Source organism: Cajanus cajan, chromosome 9 (assembly GCF_000230855.2).
Source record: "Cajanus cajan strain Asha chromosome 9, NIPB_CcT2T_4, whole genome shotgun sequence".
In the NCBI taxonomy this organism is placed as follows: domain Eukaryota; kingdom Viridiplantae; phylum Streptophyta; class Magnoliopsida; order Fabales; family Fabaceae; genus Cajanus; species Cajanus cajan.
In genome coordinates this window covers 53,354,458-53,376,847 of record NC_138525.1, presented here as the reverse complement: position 1 = coordinate 53,376,847, position 22,390 = coordinate 53,354,458, and the positions used below count along the sequence as shown (strand labels likewise).

The window sequence follows — 22,390 nt, the reverse complement described above, 5'->3', positions numbered from 1 at the left end:
GCGTTCTATAGGACGAGAACCACTAGAAAAATTTGGAAGGGAAACAAAGCCATTAGAAGTAATAGGAGATTGAAAAAAATATTGATGATCAAAGAAAACCACATTCCGAGATATGCGTAAGCGAGAAGTAGTGGCATCATAACACACAAATCCTTTGTGAGTAGAACTATAACCAAGAAAAGCACATTGGACAGATTGAGCCCCAAGTTTATGACGATCAAGAGGTGGTAAGTGGACAAAACAAACACAGCCAAAAGGATGGAGATTATGGTAATCAGGATGAACCTTAAATAGACGAAAGTAAGGGGAATCAAGCCCAAGAACCTGAGAGGGAAGACGGTTGATCAAAAAAACAGCCGTGGATAAGGCTTCAACCCAAAATTTAGGTGGAACAGAGCCATCAAGAAGTAGGGACCGAGTGACATCAAGCAAATGGCGATTCTTACGTTCTGCAATGCCATTTTGTTGAGGTGTATAGGGACAAGAGCGTTGAGAGATAATCCCATGTTGTTGAAGGTACTTTTGAAATTGATGAGAAAGATACTCCCCGCCAGAGTCACTACGCAAGGTCTTAATCTTGGTGTGAAATTGGGTCTCAACATAAGCTAAAAAGGTCTTAAACATGGTGAAAACCTCAGCTTTGGATCTAAGAAAGTAAACCCAAGTATATCGACTATAGTCATCAATAAACGTCACAAAATATTTGTATTGAGCATGAGATAAAACAGGAGACACACCCCAAACATCACTATGAATAATATCAAAGCATTTATCAGCACGATGAGCAGAAGAGGGAAAAGGTAGAGTTTTGCTTTTGGCAAGTTTACACACAGAACAAGGAAGTGACGAAGAAGAAATAATATTTTTATTGCCTATCAAACCAGATTTTATTAAATGCGACAAAACAATAGAGTTTGGGTGTCCCAATTTTTTATGCCAAGTCACAAATGTGTTTGGAACATTATTACAAACAAAGGATGAAAAACTAGGAGAAGTAAATTGAAGCGGAAACAATCTCCCCACCTTAGGCCCCTTCGCGATCACTGTCTTTGACACCTGATCCTGCACCAAGCAACCAGCCCGAGAAAAATGAACATCACAATTAGTATCCACCAATTGACCAACTGAGATTAAATTGGACGATAAACCAGGAGACATAAGTACATTTCGAAAGAAAGAATTAATGTCTCCAACAGCAGCTATAGAAAGAGTATTACCGTCCGCAATTTGAATTTTTTCGGTGCCATTGTAAGAGTGAACATTGTGCAAATGTTTAGGAGATCCAGTCATATGATTAGAAGCCCCAGAATCAACAAACCAAGGGGAAGAAGTGGCAGTAGACTTACCCGTGATGCCTAATGCAGAAAGAGCAGATAGTACCCCTTGTTGCACCATATCCGTAGTCAAAACACTATTATCGGAGGGTGTAGGAACAGAAGAGGGACATGCTGAACCAGCCGTGGCAGTAAAGGCTTTCAAGGGACGTTTTGCTGGTCTTGTGGGGCACTCGGTGATAATATGACCACGCTGTTTGCAGTAGTTGCAAAATTTTTTAGTGAAATTTCGAGCAATATGACCGAACTGTTTGCAGGAGAAACATTGGATCTGCCGCATGTCACGACTTTTGCTTTGACCTTGAGCAGAATAGGCGATCGTATTATCAGAAATATCAGACATGCAGCCTTGGGTAAGTAGGCGTTGTTCCTCCCTAAGTAATTCACCAACGCAAACTTCTAGAGAAGGAACCGGATGGCGGTTCAACAGTGCAGCACGGGCAGCTTCATATTCTGGGCGAAGTTTCATGAGAAATTGGTCACGTTTACTAACCTCGTAAACAGCTTGAATGGCAGGTAGTGATTCGGTAGGAACCTTAGAATGTAAGATGGCTGAATGCTCTGCCCATAAATTAAGAAAACCAGAGTAATAGTCCTGAATGGACATATCACCCTGTTTATAATTTGCAATGTCAAGCTCTAGCTGAAAGCGTTTTGCAGCATTATCTTGATTGTAAAGTTGCTTCAAGTAATCCCACATGGCTTTGGCAATCGAAAACGAACGAAGATTATTAACCAATTGAGGCTCAATGGAACCAAGAATCCAAGAAATAACTTGTGCATCCTTGGTCTCCCAAGCTGTCAAAGCAGCGTTGTCTGTGGGGACAGTAGAGGACCCGTCAATGTGACCCCACATCCCCTTCCCTTTCACGAACATCTTGAACTGAAACTCCCAGGCAGCATAATTTTTGCCGCTGAAACGGATACAGAAATTCTCCATAGCCATGAAGACACTAACAAGAACGGGAGAAAACAAAGGTGAACCTCGAACCAGAAGCACGAACAAGAAGTGAAACACGAACGAGAAGCACGAGCCCTAAACGGCTGAGAGAAGCACGGACTGAGACACAAACCAGAGGCACGAGCCCTAAACGGACTGAGAGATAATTACAGGCTAGAAAACCGGACTCGTGATACCATGTCAGAAAAGTTGGGCTTTGATGCCTATCTCATTCCCTTCTTCTCAATAAATAGTACAAAGATGTTTTCAATTATTTATGATAGAATAAATCTAATTCCTAATTTGTAGGAAGTCTAATTATATGTAATAAATAAATTGATTGCTATTCCTAAAATACATAATATATAATAGGAAACAGTAATCGTAATTTATTATTTAGCGATCATATAAATGGCCATTATTTTTTTTACCAGCATTTAAATAATGGCTGGTATATCTAATGTCGCTAATACTATTACCGACATTTATATAAAATGCTGGTAAATATCTATTAAATTGTCGGAAAAACTTATTTTTTTAGTGATAATTCCAGTAGCCATTATAAAGGCTATTAAAAGTTATTTTTTTCAATTGTCTCCTTTACTTTAAATAATTTATTCCTATAAATTTTTTTTTCTAAATTCATAACTTATATACTTTTTTATCTCTACTCGATGTGAGATTTGTAAGATGAGAGTTGTCTTTTATTTATATATTTTTTAATTGTCTTGTCTTTTAAGAAATGTGAGATTTATAAGGTGAAAGTTGCTCTCTAATTGTTTTATAGCATTATTGAACTTGGTAACAATGGATGATTTGATACCAATTTAGAATAGTGAATTAGGAGTCAACCCTATAAAATGAACTTGTAAGGTGATAATTATTACTCACTTATATACTATTTAATTATCTTATCTCCGGGACTTAAATTTTTTTTAATAAATAATTGTCGCTAATAATAAATTTTAGTGCAATATAAATACAGTCATTAATATTTTTACATATGGAGACAATTAAATTATTGTCATTAAATAATTGCCATTAATAACAAATTTTGTTGTAGTAAAAGTTAAATTAACTGTAATTTCAATTTTTAAAGTATTATTATTGTGAGATATAATTTTGATCACCGAAGTTTTAATTATAAACTTGAAATTTTTTAAATATCATAATTGAGCAAAATTATTCAATTTATTAATCTTTTATTAAAAATTTAACAATTTTTATTAATGTGATGTTAAATAATGACATATTGATGATGTGTTAGTTAATGTATTGTTTAACACATACAATTTAAACTTAAGTAACTTTTGACCCTTGGAGACCACAATTTTGATGGACGAAAGTGTAATTAAACCATGTTAGTATATGTTTTAAGTACTATTGACTTTTTTTTATGGAAAAAAAGAAATTTTATTAATTAGTCAGCAAAAACATCTACAAGGATTAGGTTACAAATTAAAAATCTCCACATAACAGAGAATGAACAAATGCTAACTAATTTTCAATCATGATTACAGATTTTTAAGTCTAAACTAAATTAGTACGTACTTCCCTCATAGAAAAGGAAAAACTTTGTTGTCATTAGCAAAATTTGTTAAATACTTAATAAAAACTAATGAAAAAACTAAAATTATATAATTATGATATTTAAAAAATCTAACTTATGGAACTCGAAGATTGAAATTGTATACCCATGTTACATGACAAAGTTTGCAAAATCACAAAAGATGGGGAGAAAATATGCAACAAAATTTGTAGAATTCTCGAAATTTGAGAGATAAATATGTGATTAAGCTTAAAAAAAATCTAGGTTATTAATTAATGGTTAAAATACTTTTTTAATTTTTATAATTTCACTTATTTTATCTTTTAGTATTTATTATTTAAAGTATATTTTTTTTAGTTCTCATACTTATTTTTTTCAATCATTTTTAATCCCTATAATAAATTTTTTAGTCTCTATACTGAAATTTTTTTAAAATTATTTTAGTCTTTATCGTTAATTTTTATAACATTATCTCTTTTATGTTGATATGACAGAAGTATTGATTTAATTTTTTATATTTGATATTAAGTTTATTTTGTTAGAGTTACTCTAAATTAAGTTTTTGAATGTTTTATCTCTTTTATATCTTAACTAACAATGTTCATTGTTGAAATATCTTTATTTTTATTTTCACAAAATTAAAGATCTTTATTATGTCAATACAAAACAAACAATATTGAAATAAATTAACAATAAAGACTAAAAAATTACAAAATTACAACTATAGGACTAAAAGGATTTGTAAAGTTATAGGAACTAAAAAATAAATAAAAAATATAATTATAAAAATTTAAAAGTTATAGGAACTAAAAAATAAATAAAAAATATAATTATAAAAATTTAAAATATATATTTTAAATTATAAAAAATAAAAGGTAAAGTAAGTAAAAATATAAATAAAAAACATTTAAATCCTAATTAATTTAAAGACAATAACTTTATTATTAATGAAAAAAATGAGAATTAAAAAGTATTTTTTTATTTAAAGAAGTGATAAAAAGTCAAATTTATCGGGAAAAGAATATAATCCTATTTTACGTTAAAACGGTGAAACGACACATCGTTGAGGGCCGTCCCGTGTAGGTTTGTTTGGTCGGTAACGAAACGATGGGAGCGGAAAGTGAGTCACAGGAAAAGCACGCACAAGAGAAGCCAAAGCCTAGTCTCGCACTCACACAGGAACAATTCCTCTCATGGAAGCGCCACAAGGTCTCTTTATCTCTCACTTTCCCAATTCCATAATTAGGGTTTTTCTTTCTTTCTCTGTTTGTTGAATTTTTGTATTTTGTATTTTTTTAAAACATTTGTTTGGTTGTTATAAGATTGTGCAATAGTTTTAACTCAAGCGATTCCGAAATTTATGAAATTTTATATTATTATCCAATAATTTAACGAGTCGTGGTTATGTATTTTTTCTAGAGGAATGTTTTTTTTGGGGTGAATTTACTTGCTTGAAAATAATTTCTTCAAGTTGAAATCAGAATTTTGATTGATTGAATGGCCTAGTCATTTGTTGCTGGGTATAATATTGCAATCAATTTATTGAATTGCCCAGCGAAGGTCTCAGCCAAAAAGATTGAAGCACTTTTAATCTTTTACAGATTCTAAATGTGTAATTTTTCAGGATGCTGTTGTATCAGCCATGAAAGCTGAAGTATCTAGGAAACGGGAAGAGGATATTGCAGCAGGAACAGTCCAAATGAATGGACGGGAGCTGTTTAAGCATGAGCCATGGGTGTTTGATAACTCACGTTATTGACATTGAGGTTTCTTTTCACTGGCTCATAATTTATTATAACTCTTTATGGTCATCCAACATGTTTTGATGACTTTTATTTTGGGGTCTATCTTAATTTTATAGCAATGTGTTTTTTGAAATATAAGTTTGTGCCTTTGGCAAAGGAAAGGAAACAATCAAAAAAATTGTTTTTATGTGACCAGGGTGGATCTATTTCAGGTTAAAATCTTTGTAAATTATGAGCAAGTGGAACATTACAATTTGTTATTCATCTAATGATGAAATTCTTTTCTGATATTAGCATTTCCATATGGGTGGGCACAGGGTGTTTAGATATCTTTTCTGATATTAACATTACTATTTTATAATTGCAACCTCTCTTCAAGTAAGCTTGAGATGTTTTCGGTAGTTTTATTAGTACAGGGGTACCTGCTATGCACCGTTTGGTGTGAGTGAACTACTTAGAGCATCTGCAATGGGGGTTGCTTATAAGCAACTCCCATTGCAGATGCTCTTATGATTTATGAATGTCTTTAATTGCTGATTGATTGATTGATTTTGTGAGTAGAATCTGTTTAGAGATATAATAGACATTCACATGCCTCCACCTAATAACTTGAGAGTTTAGGCTTACTGGCATTGTTTTAGAGTTTTCAGGACCAAGTGATCAATACTTCAAGACAAGATACCAAGATAGAGGTAGTCATGTCAACACATTGAGTTTAAACTTTAAAGCAACCCTTGTCAAGGTGATATTGTTCCTGTCAATTTGTTTTTTAAAAAATAAACACATGAAAAAGAGGTAAATGAAAATCATTGTGAAGGTTTTACGTGAAAATTTTCACTCAAGTTGCATTGTTTATTTAGAAACTCCTTATTTCTTTATTGTCTTTTTTTTTGTGTAGACTATGGATGACAAAATTCTCTCTTTAAGGTTGTGTTTGAATTGAAGGATGAATTTGGGGGAGTGGAAAACGAAAGATTTAAAGAGAAAGAGAGTGGAAAGTGAGATTGTTTGGATTAAGGGAAAGATAGTGGAAAGTGAGTGGAAAGTTTGTGAGAATTTGTGTAGAAATTGATTGATGTGATAGATAAAAATTAAAAATTTAATAGATGAATATATAATTTACACTTTTACCCTTGGATTAAAAATGAGTAGAATATTATTTATAGTAAATAATAATAATTACAATAAAATTATATTAATAGGTATAATTTATTAAAAAAATAATAAATAATGATAATAATAATAATAAATATTAGAAAAATAATAAGAATCATAATAAATAATAATGATACTAATTATAATAAATAATAATAATATTAATAATAATGATAATAATAATATTTATAATAATAAATAATAATAATAAAATATATTATGATAATTATATTTTCTATTATTTTATTAATGTTTATGATAGTGTTATTATTTTAATTTTATAAACATGTATTACTTTATTTTTTTAATATTTCCACTTTTTGATGTCAATATTCAAATAATAGAATTTTTTAATATAAAAAAAATGTACAATAAATTTTTTGAAAGTTAATTAATAAATTAAAAAATTGATAAATCATTGACATAAATTAGAATGAAATGAAGATACATTTGTTAACTGTACAAGTTAATTTTTACTAATTAAAAAATTAAGAAATTTTTAACATTACAAAGTAGATGGGTAATAATATATTTGTAAAATGAAACAGAAAATACAATTCAGTCATCAATTAAGTAAACAATAATTAAATGACATAAAATAATAGAAATGAAAAATGTTGTAACTAAATAAAACATATTTAAATTACAATAATAAAAAAGAAAATAAGATAACGTAGTTTATTCAAATGAATGCCGAAAGTCATCAAATTTTTGTTCGAGATCATCAAGCCTGTTATGTACTCGATCTAAAACCTCTATTAACATTGATAGTCAAATTATTTAATCCTTCTTGTAACCCTTGAATGTCAGTCCATATTTGGGAAAGCATTTGACCATCATACTGGACTGGGGGTTGTTGTGTGATGTCGGCAGGCTGCTCGTCAGCATGGTCCTCAGGCATTGCATGGTCTTCATCTTCAACATTTTGGCCATGATCATGATTATCCCTGCCATGTAACTAAACACCGTTGACATTCATGACATTTAATTTTTTCAAGGTTTTTTTAGTAAAAAAATGTGGCTACCCTAATTCGACTGCAACATCAATTGATAAGTCTATGCCAGAAACAACCAAAATGCGTGAATTTAAAATGGGGTATGGAAGAGACATCCCATTGTCCTTGCATTTGACCATGTGTTGCATGATATAATGGGACCAGTTGATCAAAATGTTATTCTTTAAGGCCCATAACACAAAAATGTCTTCCTGCAAGAGTTGGGAAAAGTTACTTGATCGGGGAGCCAATATATGGACGTAGACATAATGTAGGAGTCTGTCGTTAATGTTAAGACTTCCTACATTTATGACATTTTGGCCCTGCAGCTCTGGTCTAATCATAGATGTCAATGCTATGTCACGGTCGAACTGCATTTCCTCTGGGATGTCTGGAAATGGTAATTTTTGCCCATGATACTTCAAACCAGCTAGAGTTAACCAATTAGATGGTTTTATTTTTATCTTTGTTTTGTTCACGTCACTATAGAGGAAACCAGCTTTAGATACTCTCAAGTTCGAATAGAAGACCTTAATAAGATCTTCAAAGAAATCACATTTGAGAGCCACAAAATGCTGCAAACCTTGATATTCTATATGATGGTGAAAATACAGCCTTGATGTGGCGAAGTAACTAAAGTCCATAACCTTTGGATGAAGGACTATCTTGTGGTAAAACTCCTTGTCATATTTAATCATCTGATGAGGCTAGCTAAAAAAACGTGTCTGATTTAGAACTTGTTCAATTTGTGATAGTCTAGGACCAGTTGCTCTGTCTGAGGTGGCAGAAGTTTTTTCTTTTGTTTCTTTTGAACTTCTTTTTCTTGAACTGGATGCCATACCTGAAAATTATATATAAAATAACCAATAACAAATATGATGTCAAACATAAGACATATTCCATAAAACATAATTGCAAGTAATAACATTAAAATGTGCCTTTCACCATTAATAAATACTTTTATAACATTATGGTCAAGTTTACAATGTTTAAACCATTAGCAAAACATTACATACAATGCATAAAAAAATACAATAACTACGAATGACAAATCAACCACTTTCACTCATGAACTTTAACAATTGGTTGAGGCGGAGATGTGGGGGTAAGCCAAAAAGTCGCCTAACATGTGATGAATTATTACACAAAAAATCATAACACTGAACCATAACTTGCTCGCCTTGCAGGTTCATAGCAACTAACATGTCCCAAATATTTGATTCAGGATATTGAACTGTTGATGTTCGCCTCAAGATATTAATTTGCTTATTAATTATTTCGTTTCTTCATTCAATGGCGACCACTTGTCGTTCAACAATATAAGATAATCTTTGAGTCAACGCATTACCTTGACCAAGGTAATCTGTAAATGCATCGAGCCTCGTAGTTAGCTTGTCAAATTGTGCATCCATCACATCAATCATTGGGCCTTTTCTTTTTGTGCCTCGAGATGACGATGTTCCAGTAGTACCACCAGATGCAGCAGATGGCACTGACTGAGTACCATCACCAGGACTACAAGAACCAATGTGTGGTGGCGACCGGTATGCTGTATCAAACCCTGCCTGAAAAGGGTCGTCCTGTGGTATGTCATTCACATCATCGTTCAAGTCGACCATTACACTTGGCATACCGATATTTCTACGGGCTTGTCGCGCAGTCCTAGCCATATGACCTGTCACCCGATCAACTCCCTATAATTCTTCCATCAAGTCATAGTACTTAATGGAAGACACTCTCTATTTAGCTGCAGCAGGCTTCGCCTGCAAATAGAAACCATGATTAACACCCATAATTGCTATGTTTCACTAATTCAATAATTCACAAATGTTAAAACATTTCGTGCAGCAGGTCATCCCATACTTCAGGCTCAGCTATAAACCGTTTCGTAGACTCATCCCACGCAAATCCACTAAGTCCACTAAACAAGTCGTGAACCTCTCGCCATCTATCCTTCAGACTTTTTTGTCTATTTTTAACATTATTTTTCGTGATACCAGTTAATCCAGTCTGTCGGAGGGCTTCAACAATATTATTGTATGCTTGGGCAATTGATGGTAGTTGGACAACCCAAGCATACAATAATATTGTTGAAGCCCTCTGACAGATTGGATTAACTGGTATCACGAAAAATAATGTTAAAAATAGACAAAAAAGTTTGAAGGATAGATGGCAGGAGGTTCACGACTTGTTTAGTGGATTTGCGTGGGATGAGTCCACGAAATGGTTTACAACTGAGCCTGAAGTATGAGATGATCTGCTGCAGGTAATTTTTTAACATTTGTGATTTATTGAATTAGTGAAACATAGCAATTATGAGTGTTAATCATGGTTTTTATTTGTAGGCGAAGCATACTACAGCTAAATGGAGAGTGTCTTCCATTAGGTACTATGACTTGATGTAAGAATTATGGGGAGTTGATCGGGTGACAGGCCATATGGCTAGGACTGCGCGACAAGCCCGTAGAAATATTGGTATGCCAAGTGTAACGGTTGACTTGAACGATGATGTGGATGACATACCACAGGATGACCCTTTTCAGGTAGGGTTTGATACAGCATACCGGTCGCCAACACACATTGGTTCTTGTAGTCCTGGTGATGGTACTCATTCAGTGCCATCTGGTGGTACTACTGGAACTTCGTCATCTCGAGGCACAAAAAGAAAAGTCACAATGATTGATGTGATGGATGCACAATTTGACAGGCTAACTACGAGGCTCGATGCATTTACATATTACCTTGGTTAAGGTAATGCGTTGACCCAAAGATTATCTGATATTGTTGAATGACAAGTGATCGCCATTGAATGAATAAACGAAATAATTAATGAGCAAGTTAATATCTTGAGGCGAACATCAACAGTTCAATATTCTGAATCAAATATTTGGGACATGTTAGTCGCTATAAACCTGCAATGCGAGCAAGTTATGGTTCGGTGTTATGATTTTTTATGTAATAATCCATCACATGTTAGGCGACTTTTTGGCTTACCCCACATCTCCGCCTCAACCAATTGTTAAAGTTCATGGGTGAAAGTGGTTGATTTGTCATTCGTAGTTATTGTATTTTTTTATGCATCGTATGTAATGTTTTGCTAATGGTTTAAACATTGTAAACTTGACCATAATGTTATAAAAGTATTTATTAATGGTGAAAGACATATTTTAATGTTATTACTTGCAATTATGTTTTATGGAATATGTCTTATGTTTAACATCATATTTGTTATTGGTTATTTTATATATAATTTTTAGGTATGACATCCGGTTCAAGAAAAAGAAGTTCAAAGGAAACAAAAGGAAAAACTCCTGCCACCTCGGACAGAGCAACTGGTCCCAAACTACCACAAATTGAACAAGTTCTAAATCAGACACGTTTTTTTAACCAGCATGATCAGATGATTAAATATGGCAAGGAGTTTTATCACATGATAGTCCTTCATCCAAAGGTTATGGACTTTAGCTACTTTGCCACATCAGGGCTGTATTTTCACCACCATATAGAATATTAAGGTTTGCAGCATTTTGTGGCTCTCAAATGTGATTTCTTTGAAGATTTTATTAAGGTCTTCTATTCGAACTTGAGAGTATCTGATACTGGTTTCTTCTATAGTGACGTGAACAAAACAAAGATAAAAATAAAATCATCTGATTGGTTAACTCTGGTTGGTTTGAAGTATCAGGGGCAAAAATTACCATTTCCTGACATCCCAGAAGAGATGCAGTTCGACCGTGACATAGCACTGACATTTATGATTAGACCAGAGCTGCAGGGCCGAAATGTCAGAAATGTAGGAAGTCTTAACATTAAAGACAGACTCCTACATTATGTTTACGTCCATATATTGGCTCCCCGATCAAGTAACTTTTCCCAACTCTTGCAGGAAGACATTTTTGTGTTATGAGCCTTAAAGAATAACATTTTGATCAACTGGCCCCATTATATCATGCAACACATGGTCAAATGCAAGGACAATGGGATGCCTCTTCCATACCCCATTTTAATTTCACGCATTTTGGCTGTTTCTAGCATAGACTTATCAATTGATGTTGCAGTCGAATTAGGGTGGCCACATTTTTTTAATAAAAAAACCTTGAAAAAATTAAATGTCGTGAATGTCAACGGGTTTGGTTACATGGCAGGGATAATCATGATCATGGCCAAAATGTTGTAGATGAAGACCATGCATTGCCTGAGGACCATGCTGACAAGCAGCCTGCCGACATCACACAACAACCCCCAGTCTAGTATGATGGTCAAATGCTTTCCCAAATATGGACTGACATTCAAGGGTTACAAGAAGGATTAAATAATTTGACCATCAATGTTAACAGAGGTTTCGATCGAGTACATAACAGGCTTGATGACCTCGAACAAAAATTTGATGATTTTCAGCGTTCATTTGAATAAACTACATTATCTTATTTTCTTTTTTATTATTGTAATTTAAATATGTTTTATTTAGTTGCAACATTTTTCATTTCTATTATTTTATGTCATATTTAATTATTGTTTACTTAATTGATGACTGAATTGTATTTTCTGTTCCATTTTACAAATATGTTATTACCCATCTATTTTGTAATGTTAAAAATTTCTTACTTTTTTAATTGGTAAAAATTAACTTGTACAATTAACAAATGTATCTTCATTTCATTCTAATTTATGTCAATGATTTATCAATTTTTTTAATTTATTAATTAACTTTCAAAAATTTTATTGTACAATTTTTATAAATTAAGAAAATTCTATTATTTAAATATTGACATCAAAAAGTGGAAATATAAAATAAATAAAGTAATACATGTTTAAATATTATTATTTATTATTATAATTATTATCATTATTATCATTATTATTAATATTAATATTATTATTATTTATTATAATTAGTATCATTATTATTTATTATCATTCTTATTATTTTTCTAATATTTATTATTATTATTATCATTATTTATTATTTTTTTTAATAAATTGTACCTATTAATATAATTTTATTGTAATTATTATTATTTATAATAAATAATATTCTACTCATTTTTAATCCAAGGGTAAAAGTGTAAATTACATATTCATCTATTAAATTTTTAATTTTTATTTATCACATCAATTTATTTCTACACAAATTCTCACAAACTTTCTACTCACTTTCTATTATCTTTCCCTTAATTCAAATAACCTCACTTTCCACTCTCTTTTTCTTTAAATCTTTCCTTTTCCACTCTCCCAAATCAATCCTTCAATCCAAACACAACCTAAATTCGAATTTGAGACTAATAGTTGAGCTAAAATAATTCTTTCTTAGTTGACTTACGTGTTCATCCGTGTACTTTCTTTCCGAAATATAAATTATATATATTTTCTAGAGTTTTTATATATTTAGTGTTTAATATTTTGCCTTTTGTTTAAGAAGAAAAACTAGCAATAAACCAGATCAAACACCATCCACGGACATCATCGTCACGCCCTTTACTTAGATATTTTTTAATAAAAGTTTCAGGCTTTGGTTTATTTTTTAAAATTAATTTATAATCTTAAATTTTATCTTTATATATTTTATAAGGATTCAAAACAAGCTTACAGGTTTCATAAATGCAATCATCGCCTAAAATAAATTTGCTTGTTAGTTTTAGTCTTAATTATTGTCTCATGGGAATTCAAAGCATTTATATTGTTTTGATCGAAGGAATTTAGTTAGAAAATAAAATTGATTTATGATAATTGGTTAAGAGAGAGAAATTAGAAAATACTGTAATGGTGTGTTTGGATGAGGAATTTATATAGGGTAATTCATTTATTTGAAGAATTTCAAATTCCTTGAGGTGAAATGCTTTGTTTGGATGATGAATTTACAAAGAATTTGAAATCCAAGCATTTGTGAAATTCCTTAAAATAGTAGAATTTCAAATTCTCCAAAAAATGGGAGAATTTAAAATTCCTCATATTTGTTTTTCTTATTTCACCTATATATTTTATCTTATCTCTTCATTCTTTTAATTATTGGATATTCAAAAATATTTTTAAAATTATTAAATATTATCTTATATTAATTTTTAAAATTATTAAATATTATCTAATATTAATTTTTAAAATTATTAAATATTTAAAAATGGATTAATATTTATTTTTATAAAATTTAATTTAAAAATCTCAACATATAAATATATTTTTAAAATCAATTTTACTATGATGGAATCAAATTATCATATTCAACCTAACAATTTAAAATTTAAAAAATTTGAATTGACTCATCCAAACAAAATATTTTAAGAATGATAGAAATTGAAATCAAAGTAATTCAAATACCAAGAATTTAAAATTCCTTGAATTTGTAAAATTTTTCATCCAAACACACTATTAAGATTAATTTGTCTCTCGTGACTCATTTTCAAAGATCGATTTTTAATTTTGTAACCAAACTCCTTCAATTTGTACAAGCAAACAATGTAAACGCATTGAATTTCAAAGATGACGTTAATTAAAATAAAACTAGCAAAATGATAGATTACATTTAATCAATTTTATTTGGGTGATGTATGCATTTGTGCAAAACCTCGAGGTTTGGTTTGAATTCTTGTAAAATATATAAGAATGAATTTTCGATTAAAAATTGGTTTTGATATTTAAAAGTAAATTAAAACCTAATTTTTTTGTTGAAAAAAAGAAACTAAGAAAAGTGATCCAACTATTTTTTGGCTCTTTTTATCCTTAAAAAGAGGATGGCAAACACTATTTATAATATTGAAAAAAATCAAAATTCCATACGGGCAAGGATAAGACTAAAATAAAATATATAAGTGAGAAAAATCATCTTAAAAGTTAGTTTTGTAGGTTAAATTTGAAATCACATTTTAAGATAGTCACTTATCATTTATTTATGGTTAAATATCTCTTTTCGTCCCTGATAACAATTTTTTGTTTCAATTTAGTCTCACTTTAATTTTAGGTCTCAATTTGGTCCCAATAATTTAAATCATTGCAATTTGGGATTTTTATCTAAATGATTTAATCGGAGTTAACTGGTGGCCATGTGGATGTCACGTAGGTGGATCCTAAAATAGTTGAAGACACCTGGAGCCAGAACGGCCCGTTCTGAAACCAGAACGGCCTGTTCTGAAACTAGAACGGGTCGTTCTGGTTTCAGAACGGGCCGTTCTGGTTCCAGAATTTCGTGCACAAAAAAACTACTGTACAAAGCATTTCAAACACTAGATTTGGTAATATTATTAATGGAGATTGATAACTTCAATTGCTAAACATTTGAACTATACAGTGTATCACTAAGGACAATGGTAAAAAGTTTTATTTCATTGTTAGTCAAACTAGAGTGAAATAATTTCTTTGAACTTTTTTAGTATATGTTATGTTCTGAATTTTTGTTTTCAATTTCTGAACCATATTTCTGTCTTTGAATTTATGATATATTATGAATTTTTATTTTCAAATTTTGAATCATATTGCGACATTTTAGTCAAGATTTTGAACTGGATAAATTCAAATCAAAGAAGGATTTTGGAAGGTCTTATCTTATTTGATTTTTTTTTAGTTTTATTAATAAATGAATATTAATTTATTGTATTTTTTGTTTATTACATTTTTATTAATATAGATATAATAAAAAAATACAATAAAAGCATGAAGTTAGCATTCTGGAACGGCCCGTGCTGAGTTCAGAACGGCCCGTGCTGAGTTCAGAACGGCCCGTGCTGAGTTCAGAACGGCCCGTGCTGAGTTCAGAACGGCCCGTTCTAACATCAGAACGGCCCGTTCTGCTGCACTCATGTTGTGTTAAATTTGCATTTGGAACGACCCGTTCCATTTGCAAAATTAACACATAACCTGTGCATGCAGAACGAGCCGTTTTGGTTTCAGAACGGTCCGTTCTAGTTTCAGGTGTATTCATGCCATTTGACATCCACCTATGCATCTACGTGGCATCCACCTGGCATCCACGTCAGCAGGAGTTAATCCCGTTTAAATCATTTGGACGGAAGTCCCAAATTGTAATGATTTAAATTATTGGGGACCAAATTGAGACCTAAAATTAAAGTGAGACTAAATTGAAACAAAAAATTGTTATCAGGGACGAAAAGAGGTATTTAACCATTATTTATAGATCAAGTTCATTATATTAGATGTGATGTGTGATAGACCAAGTTCAATAGTATTAAGGCGATATATGTAAGGAAATGTATTTAGAAAAATCAAAGTCTCATAAATGTGAGAATGAAAATTATAATAAATAAAAAATAATCTTTATTTTACATGATGGATTTGTAAGATTGATTCATATATAAATTCAACTTTTAAGATATAAAATCTCTTTAAAATATAAATAACATGATGTTTAAGAAGAGAATATAGAAATAAGGAGCTTTTATAAAAAAAAAATTCCTCAGAGTTCATTTTATAACTTGTGGAGGATTTTTTTCAAGAAACCTTCACTACGATTCTTATTTGCCTCTTTTTATGTATTTATTTATTCTTAGAAAAAAAATTCACTTTTTTTTTTGTCAAGCACATAAAATAAAAACGTATTTTTCTTTTCTTTTTTATATAATAGAACATTCACGTACGTAGCACAGACGCCATCTTCGTGTTCACAATCCAAGTTATCACATGCATACTATGATTTCACTTTCTTAGTATCACCATGTTAGTCACAGAAGCCACTATAGGAGGTGGCGGAATGCGTGTGAGAAGAGAGTAAGATGATAATAACAATTTCTGATTCTTCATTGATAGAAGAATACAACTTTTTATAAGAGAAACACACTCAAACATATGTGTAACAAACTCCATTCTAGAACTTACCTAAATGAGATATTATCTATTATTATTAAAAGACAGATAATGGTAAAATAGGTCCATTTCAACATATAAGCTCATGAATAAGGTACCATAAGGGCTATGCAGTTTTATGTTTATTGAACAAGAAAGGTAAGATAGGTCTCATTTAGTGAACTCTTAATGTAAACTAAAGAAAACACATAAACAATCCTTTATTTGAGAATTTGATTTGATTAAACAAAGATAGAGACTCTAAAGAGGGTTGACATGAGAAATTCACGCACTTTTCAATCAAACATGAGATAGCCATGCATTTCTGGATCTGCATCAAGAACAACAAGATTATCGTCAAAAGCTTGCTGATTTTTGGCTCAAAATGTAAGTAAATCCCGCATGTAATATTGTAAATTTTCTTTAGATTTCAATAAAAAGTGAATGAATTACTATAGATTTGGGTGTATTATATATTAACAGGGGAAAAAGAGAAGTATGATTGTGATACTCATTACAGTTCAAAGAAAGAAATTGCATTTAATTACCAATTGATTGTAGAAACAATCTAATGTGAGGGTCAATGACAAGGCCACAAGTCTCAAATAAAGGGTCATAGAGAGCGTTGCTGAAACTCACAAAAACATGACATGTCAGTTAAAATAAAATGAGATATTGCAAGACATAGAAACTAAGAATTATGTAAGTAGATTGGAGAACAATACCTCGAATATTGATTTTGGACACGGTAGGGATTAGTGTTGATATTATTGTCCAAATTTTGCATCCTTGCGTCCCTAAGTGCATTGTTTGGTTGTTGGGATGCATGACTTGTGCCAATTATTTCTCCCGGTGGTGAATTGAGCTACAACAACAAAAAAACAAACCATGTAGAAGAACCTCAAAATCATATCCTGGGCTAATACTTCATACCAATTTTGTTTAATAGACACAATTATGCCCAATTAAAAAGAAATAATGAGAAAAAAAAATCAATTAAATGTAATTAATTAAAATAAGCACAAAGATACGTGTTTTATCTATACAACTTTTTATTAACTTCTAAAGTAGTCAACTAAACCAATTAATATATTAATCAACCAACTATTCTTAACAAATTAACAACCTCTAACAACAGTCTCAACAATAGGAAAATGAAACAACAAAAGTCAAAAGATGCATGGGAGAAATTTTAGAATATTTATTAGGATAGCCAAGTTAGAGGTTAGTAAAAAAATTAAAATTACACTATTATCCAATTAAAAATTATAGTGTATGGTAAGTTTGATAAATTTTCTTATAATCACATTTAAAATTATGCTTATCATTATTTGTAGCGAGTTGAAAGTAAAGTAAAGTAAAGTATATATATATATATATATACGAGGAGGGTTCAAACGATACCGGTGTAACTTTTATTAAGTGTTACACCGCTTAATAACTTTATATTAAATGTGAATTTTCAAAATTCAACCGTTAAATTGAAAGTTCATATCTCTTAGATCATATATGTCAAATTTTGTTAAAATTGAACAACAACTTGAAGGTAATCAAAGTGTTCATATTTTAATATATTTTAAAATGTATATATTACGTCAATTTTATTTTATGAGAATGAATATATATATATATATATATATATATATATATATATTACGTCAATTTGACGGTTGAATTTTGAAAATTCACATTTAATATAAAGTTATTAAGCGATGTAACACTTAGTAAAATTTACACCGGTGTCGTTTGAACCCTCATATATATATATATATATATATATATATATATATATATATATATATATATATATATATATATATATATATATATATATAAATAGACACACTTTTCAAAGAAATTATACTCTAACAATACTAAAGGAATGTCTAAATATTTTGAGATGGGAATATAATTTAATTTTTGCAAACAACTAACTATTCTTATTTTGGTTGTCCTAAAATTTTAAAAAGTCTTTGGGATATTATGGCTACTCCCAATTGTAATATGGTTTCACTCAAACATATGTGAAAATAAAATTATTTACCTTCTGACGTTTACAGGATGAACTCTGTCCAATTTCAAATTGTTGAGTTTTCTTTGGTTGTTCTTGTGGTCCCTGTAGTGCAAGTTTCACTTATAATTTTTTTTTTTATTTTTTTAATCAAAGTATATTTCAAAATAAAATGTCCCTGTGTCTTGCAAATATATGAATATAAGGTTTACCTCTCTAAAGTTCCTTGCTGCTATGTTAGGTTCTTCTCTGGTAACCTCCTTTCAAGTTCCATAATTCATGTTTCATGTGTTAGAACCTCAAACTCATATTTTAATGGTGATTGCATGTTATCTCCAAGGCTTAAAAAGATAAAAAGTGATTTAGAAATTTTTACCCTTCCAATTTGTAAGTCTAATCTTTGATTTTGTTGAGGAAAAGAAGCATTGGATGGACCTGATGAAGAAACCATTGGTGTAGCATTGTGGTTGTTGATAATTGAATTTGAAGGAGGATCCCTGTGCACAATTCAAATATATAAATAACAAGAACATGAAGTCTCGAAGCCTAGTTTTTTATTTATAATTTTAACCCATTTTTCATCAACTAGATCTTATAAAGAGAAAGAAATAAATTAATTAAAAAAATGTAGAATACATTATAAGGAATAAACTTGTACTCACAATTTATGTCTTACAACTTAACTTATTGATCTAGGGATAAACTTAAGTTGTGGAATAAAAAGAATGATTATATTGAGAATCATAAACAAAAATATGTATATCGGGAGAAACTGATATGTATCATATTATGATATCTATATGGATTGATAATGTCGAGTGATTCATTTCATGAGGGTAATGAATTAGTTAACGAAAGAAAAATACTTGTTCAATATGTTTTTTAAATAAATATTTCTCATAAACAAATTTTGATTTTTTTTATTATCAAAATTACAATAACAACATCAAGATTTAAACTTAAAATCATGTGTATATTATTTCAAATTCTACCACTAAATTAATCCTAATAATTCAAACTTAAGTTAGATATAATATAACATTATGATTTTTCCTTAATACATGTTTTATATGGTTAAGTGTTTAAATTCTATGTGGTATTCAATTAATTATATTTATTAATATGAGTTAATTATTTTATTTGTGTGTTGCACGAGTTAATTAATTAATTATGTAGGAATGGAGAGTAGGTGTGGGTGGGTGTTATTGGTGTTTTAAAGTTGATGTTAATGAAAAGGTTAATAAAAAGTAAAGAAAGGGATCAATGAAAAAAAAAAAAAAAAGGAGGTATAACCCAAAAATAATCCTAACCTTCTAAAAGACAAAGAGAACCCCTTTGTTGAAGCTTTCTTTTTTCTTCCTCCTACACCAATCCCACACCTTCCTTCCTTATCCTTCCTCAACCTCCACCTTAAACCCTCACTTTCCTCTATTATTGAGAGAGAGATTGGAGCTTGGAGTAGCGGGAAGCTTCCTCCTCTCATGCATGTCCTTCGTCCTCCCCTCTACTTCATATAAAGTTGGTTGTCATGGTAGTCAAAGGTGGTTCTATAGAGTTTGGCTCCATCATTGAGAAGCTAAGAAGAGTTAGGAATCTTGATTGGAGTGGAATTTTTCCTTCATATTTTTTTTTAATTAGAGATGATCTATGAGATAAGGGAAGCTTGTTCTGATGTATTAGATTATGTGTTAATGGGTTTGAAATTAGGTTTTGTTGTTGAATTGATGAAGGATGGTATGATTATGGGGGTGTTGTATTGAATTGCAAAGGGAAGGGAAAGTTTTTTGTTGAATCTTGCTATGTGATGAACGAGGAGTTTTGATAAATTTTCTCATTGTGGTTTATTGAATTGTTTAATTGCTATAACTGAGAACATGTTGTTATTATTAATGGTTGTCTACGATGTGTAGAAAAGGAGGTTAAAACCTCAAGGGTTTGGGCAAAACTCTTTGGTTTATTAAAGATGACACATACATTTTTGTAGCTTCATTTAAGCGAAACCATTTTTTCACTTAAGCAGGATTGTGACGAAGTTGGAGTTTTTCCTAACTTAAGTGAGAAAATTTGGTTGTCTCGGGGATAGCTTAAGCAAGGAGAAATTTCTCTCTTAATTACCTTGCTTAATCCAGCCAATTTGCTAAAAATGCGTCTAGTTGGCCTAGCTTAAGTGTATTTGAGCCAATGCACTTGTAGTGATATGTTGTTTTGTTAGAATACTTGGACGAATGAATGTATTGGGTTAATCTTACACACATACACGCACGCACGCACGCACACACACACACACACACACACACATATATATATATATATATATATATATATATATATATATATATATATATATATATATATATATATATATTGCTCATGAGGTGAATGTAGACTTGAATGAGTTTTCATAATTGAACGATATTCAATCTTATAGAATGAAATCCCTAAAAGGGGTACTGATGTATATTGTGTTTGATGTGAAAATGAATTTAAATTAATGTTGATGATGTTGGTGGATGAGAGAAAACCTTAGAAAGGTTATTTTCTTGAATGTTTTTCAAGAAGTGTTTAGAGACAAATTTTGCTACAAATGGAAGTGTTGAACCGAGAATTTGATTGTGAGGCATCGTGAGTGGGTCTTTGTTAAGGAGTAATCGGCTCGATAGATCCATTATGAAGGATTGTTTTAATGGAAAAAATATCATTTATGCATGTTTTATTGAAAAAGTATGGAGTTGAGTTGATTCATACTTGTTATAAAGGGTTTGTGAGTTGGCATGTAAGTTGATGGATTGCAAGAGAGGATTCTAACCTAGTACTAGAAGAGTGTGTTGAACTTGGAAGACAGGAGGCAAGCTAATTTCATTTGAGGCTTAGTAAATGCATACCAATGTTGTGGTAAGCTTGTACCTAAGCTTTGTTATACCAAAAAGATGTATAGTTGAAGATCGACTTAGGGGCTATTTTGGTTCTCTTGTATATCATATATATTTTGCAAAGTTGTAATCCCAAAAATGGATCTCTATGTTATTTCATCGTATTAAGGACCTTTTGGTTGTTTGAATGTGTATAAAGTCTAAAGTTTTTTACATATTTATGCAAGTATCTGATATGCACAAGTTTTACTTGTATAGAAAATCTTAAGGTATATGACATGTATGTTTTGAGCTAGAGTATCCATGTAGTGACCTTTTGAGTTGTTACATATAAGATTTCAAGTGTAGACAAACATTTTTCATAAACCAACTTGAGTATGTTTCCTTAAGTATATTCTTATGGTTTCTAACTTAAAGCCAAATCAATCCAAAGTTCCAAACAACCATGTCTACTTAGGAAGCTTTTGAACTACACAAAATCAAATGTAACTCGAAGTAAATTCTAACCTTATAGATGAAGATTCAACAATGATTTCTTTGTCAAGTTGTGTAGTAACCTTATTTGCATTAGTGGGGGCTACTTGATGCGTCTGTATACCCATTGATTGTTCAGGCCTAGTTAAATCAAGAATTAATATCACTAAAATGATGGAGTGATTGTAGAAAAATAAAACTTATATAATTAGAACAACAACATAAATGTAAAACACAATCTTAGTTATCACGTTAAACTACTTATCTCTTTGTCTAAATAATTTAGAAAAACTTGAATTATGAGATAAATTAGTTTTCTTCTATAGTAAACTTAATTAAGATGAAAATATTTTTTCAAAGTTAAAAACATAAGAATTTCTTTGCATGTTAACATTTTATTGTCACATTGTTGGGTATTTCCTATATCAAGGCTTTCACAAGAGCAAATACAAACAAACATCATACCTTGAAATCCAAATCAATAACACATTCCTTATTTATTTACATGTAGAAGATTGTTTGTACATAAT

At 30.6% G+C, this 22,390-nt stretch overlaps 1 protein-coding gene and 1 long non-coding RNA gene across 4 annotated transcripts; one reads left to right on the top strand and one right to left on the bottom strand.

The window, feature by feature from the left end:
* The first annotated feature begins 4,863 nt into the window (after window positions 1–4,863).
* LOC109795047 (zinc finger CCCH domain protein) lies at window positions 4,864–6,399 on the top strand. Of its 3 annotated transcripts, none has more exons than XM_020354456.3 (3): window positions 4,864–5,032; window positions 5,448–5,589; window positions 6,210–6,399. In XM_020354456.3, the coding sequence occupies exons 1-2, from the start codon at window positions 4,931–4,933 to the stop codon at window positions 5,580–5,582; spliced, it is 237 nt and encodes a 78-aa protein (XP_020210045.1). In that variant the 5' UTR covers window positions 4,864–4,930; the 3' UTR covers window positions 5,583–5,589; window positions 6,210–6,399. The 3 variants fall into 3 exon arrangements, with proteins under 3 accessions (XP_020210045.1, XP_020210044.1, XP_082919623.1); XM_020354455.3 differs by having other exon boundaries at window positions 4,865–5,032; window positions 6,219–6,399; XM_083063497.1 differs by lacking the exon at window positions 6,210–6,399 and having other exon boundaries at window positions 4,866–5,032; window positions 5,448–5,858.
* A 10,315-nt stretch (window positions 6,400–16,714) lies between these two features.
* LOC109793666 (uncharacterized) lies at window positions 16,715–22,390 on the bottom strand. The gene is made up of 6 exons (XR_014429667.1): window positions 21,894–22,390; window positions 18,729–19,013; window positions 18,550–18,621; window positions 17,231–17,370; window positions 17,054–17,133; window positions 16,715–16,836 (listed from the first exon to the last, which is right to left on the bottom strand). It is a non-coding gene; the product is annotated as an uncharacterized LOC109793666 (long non-coding RNA).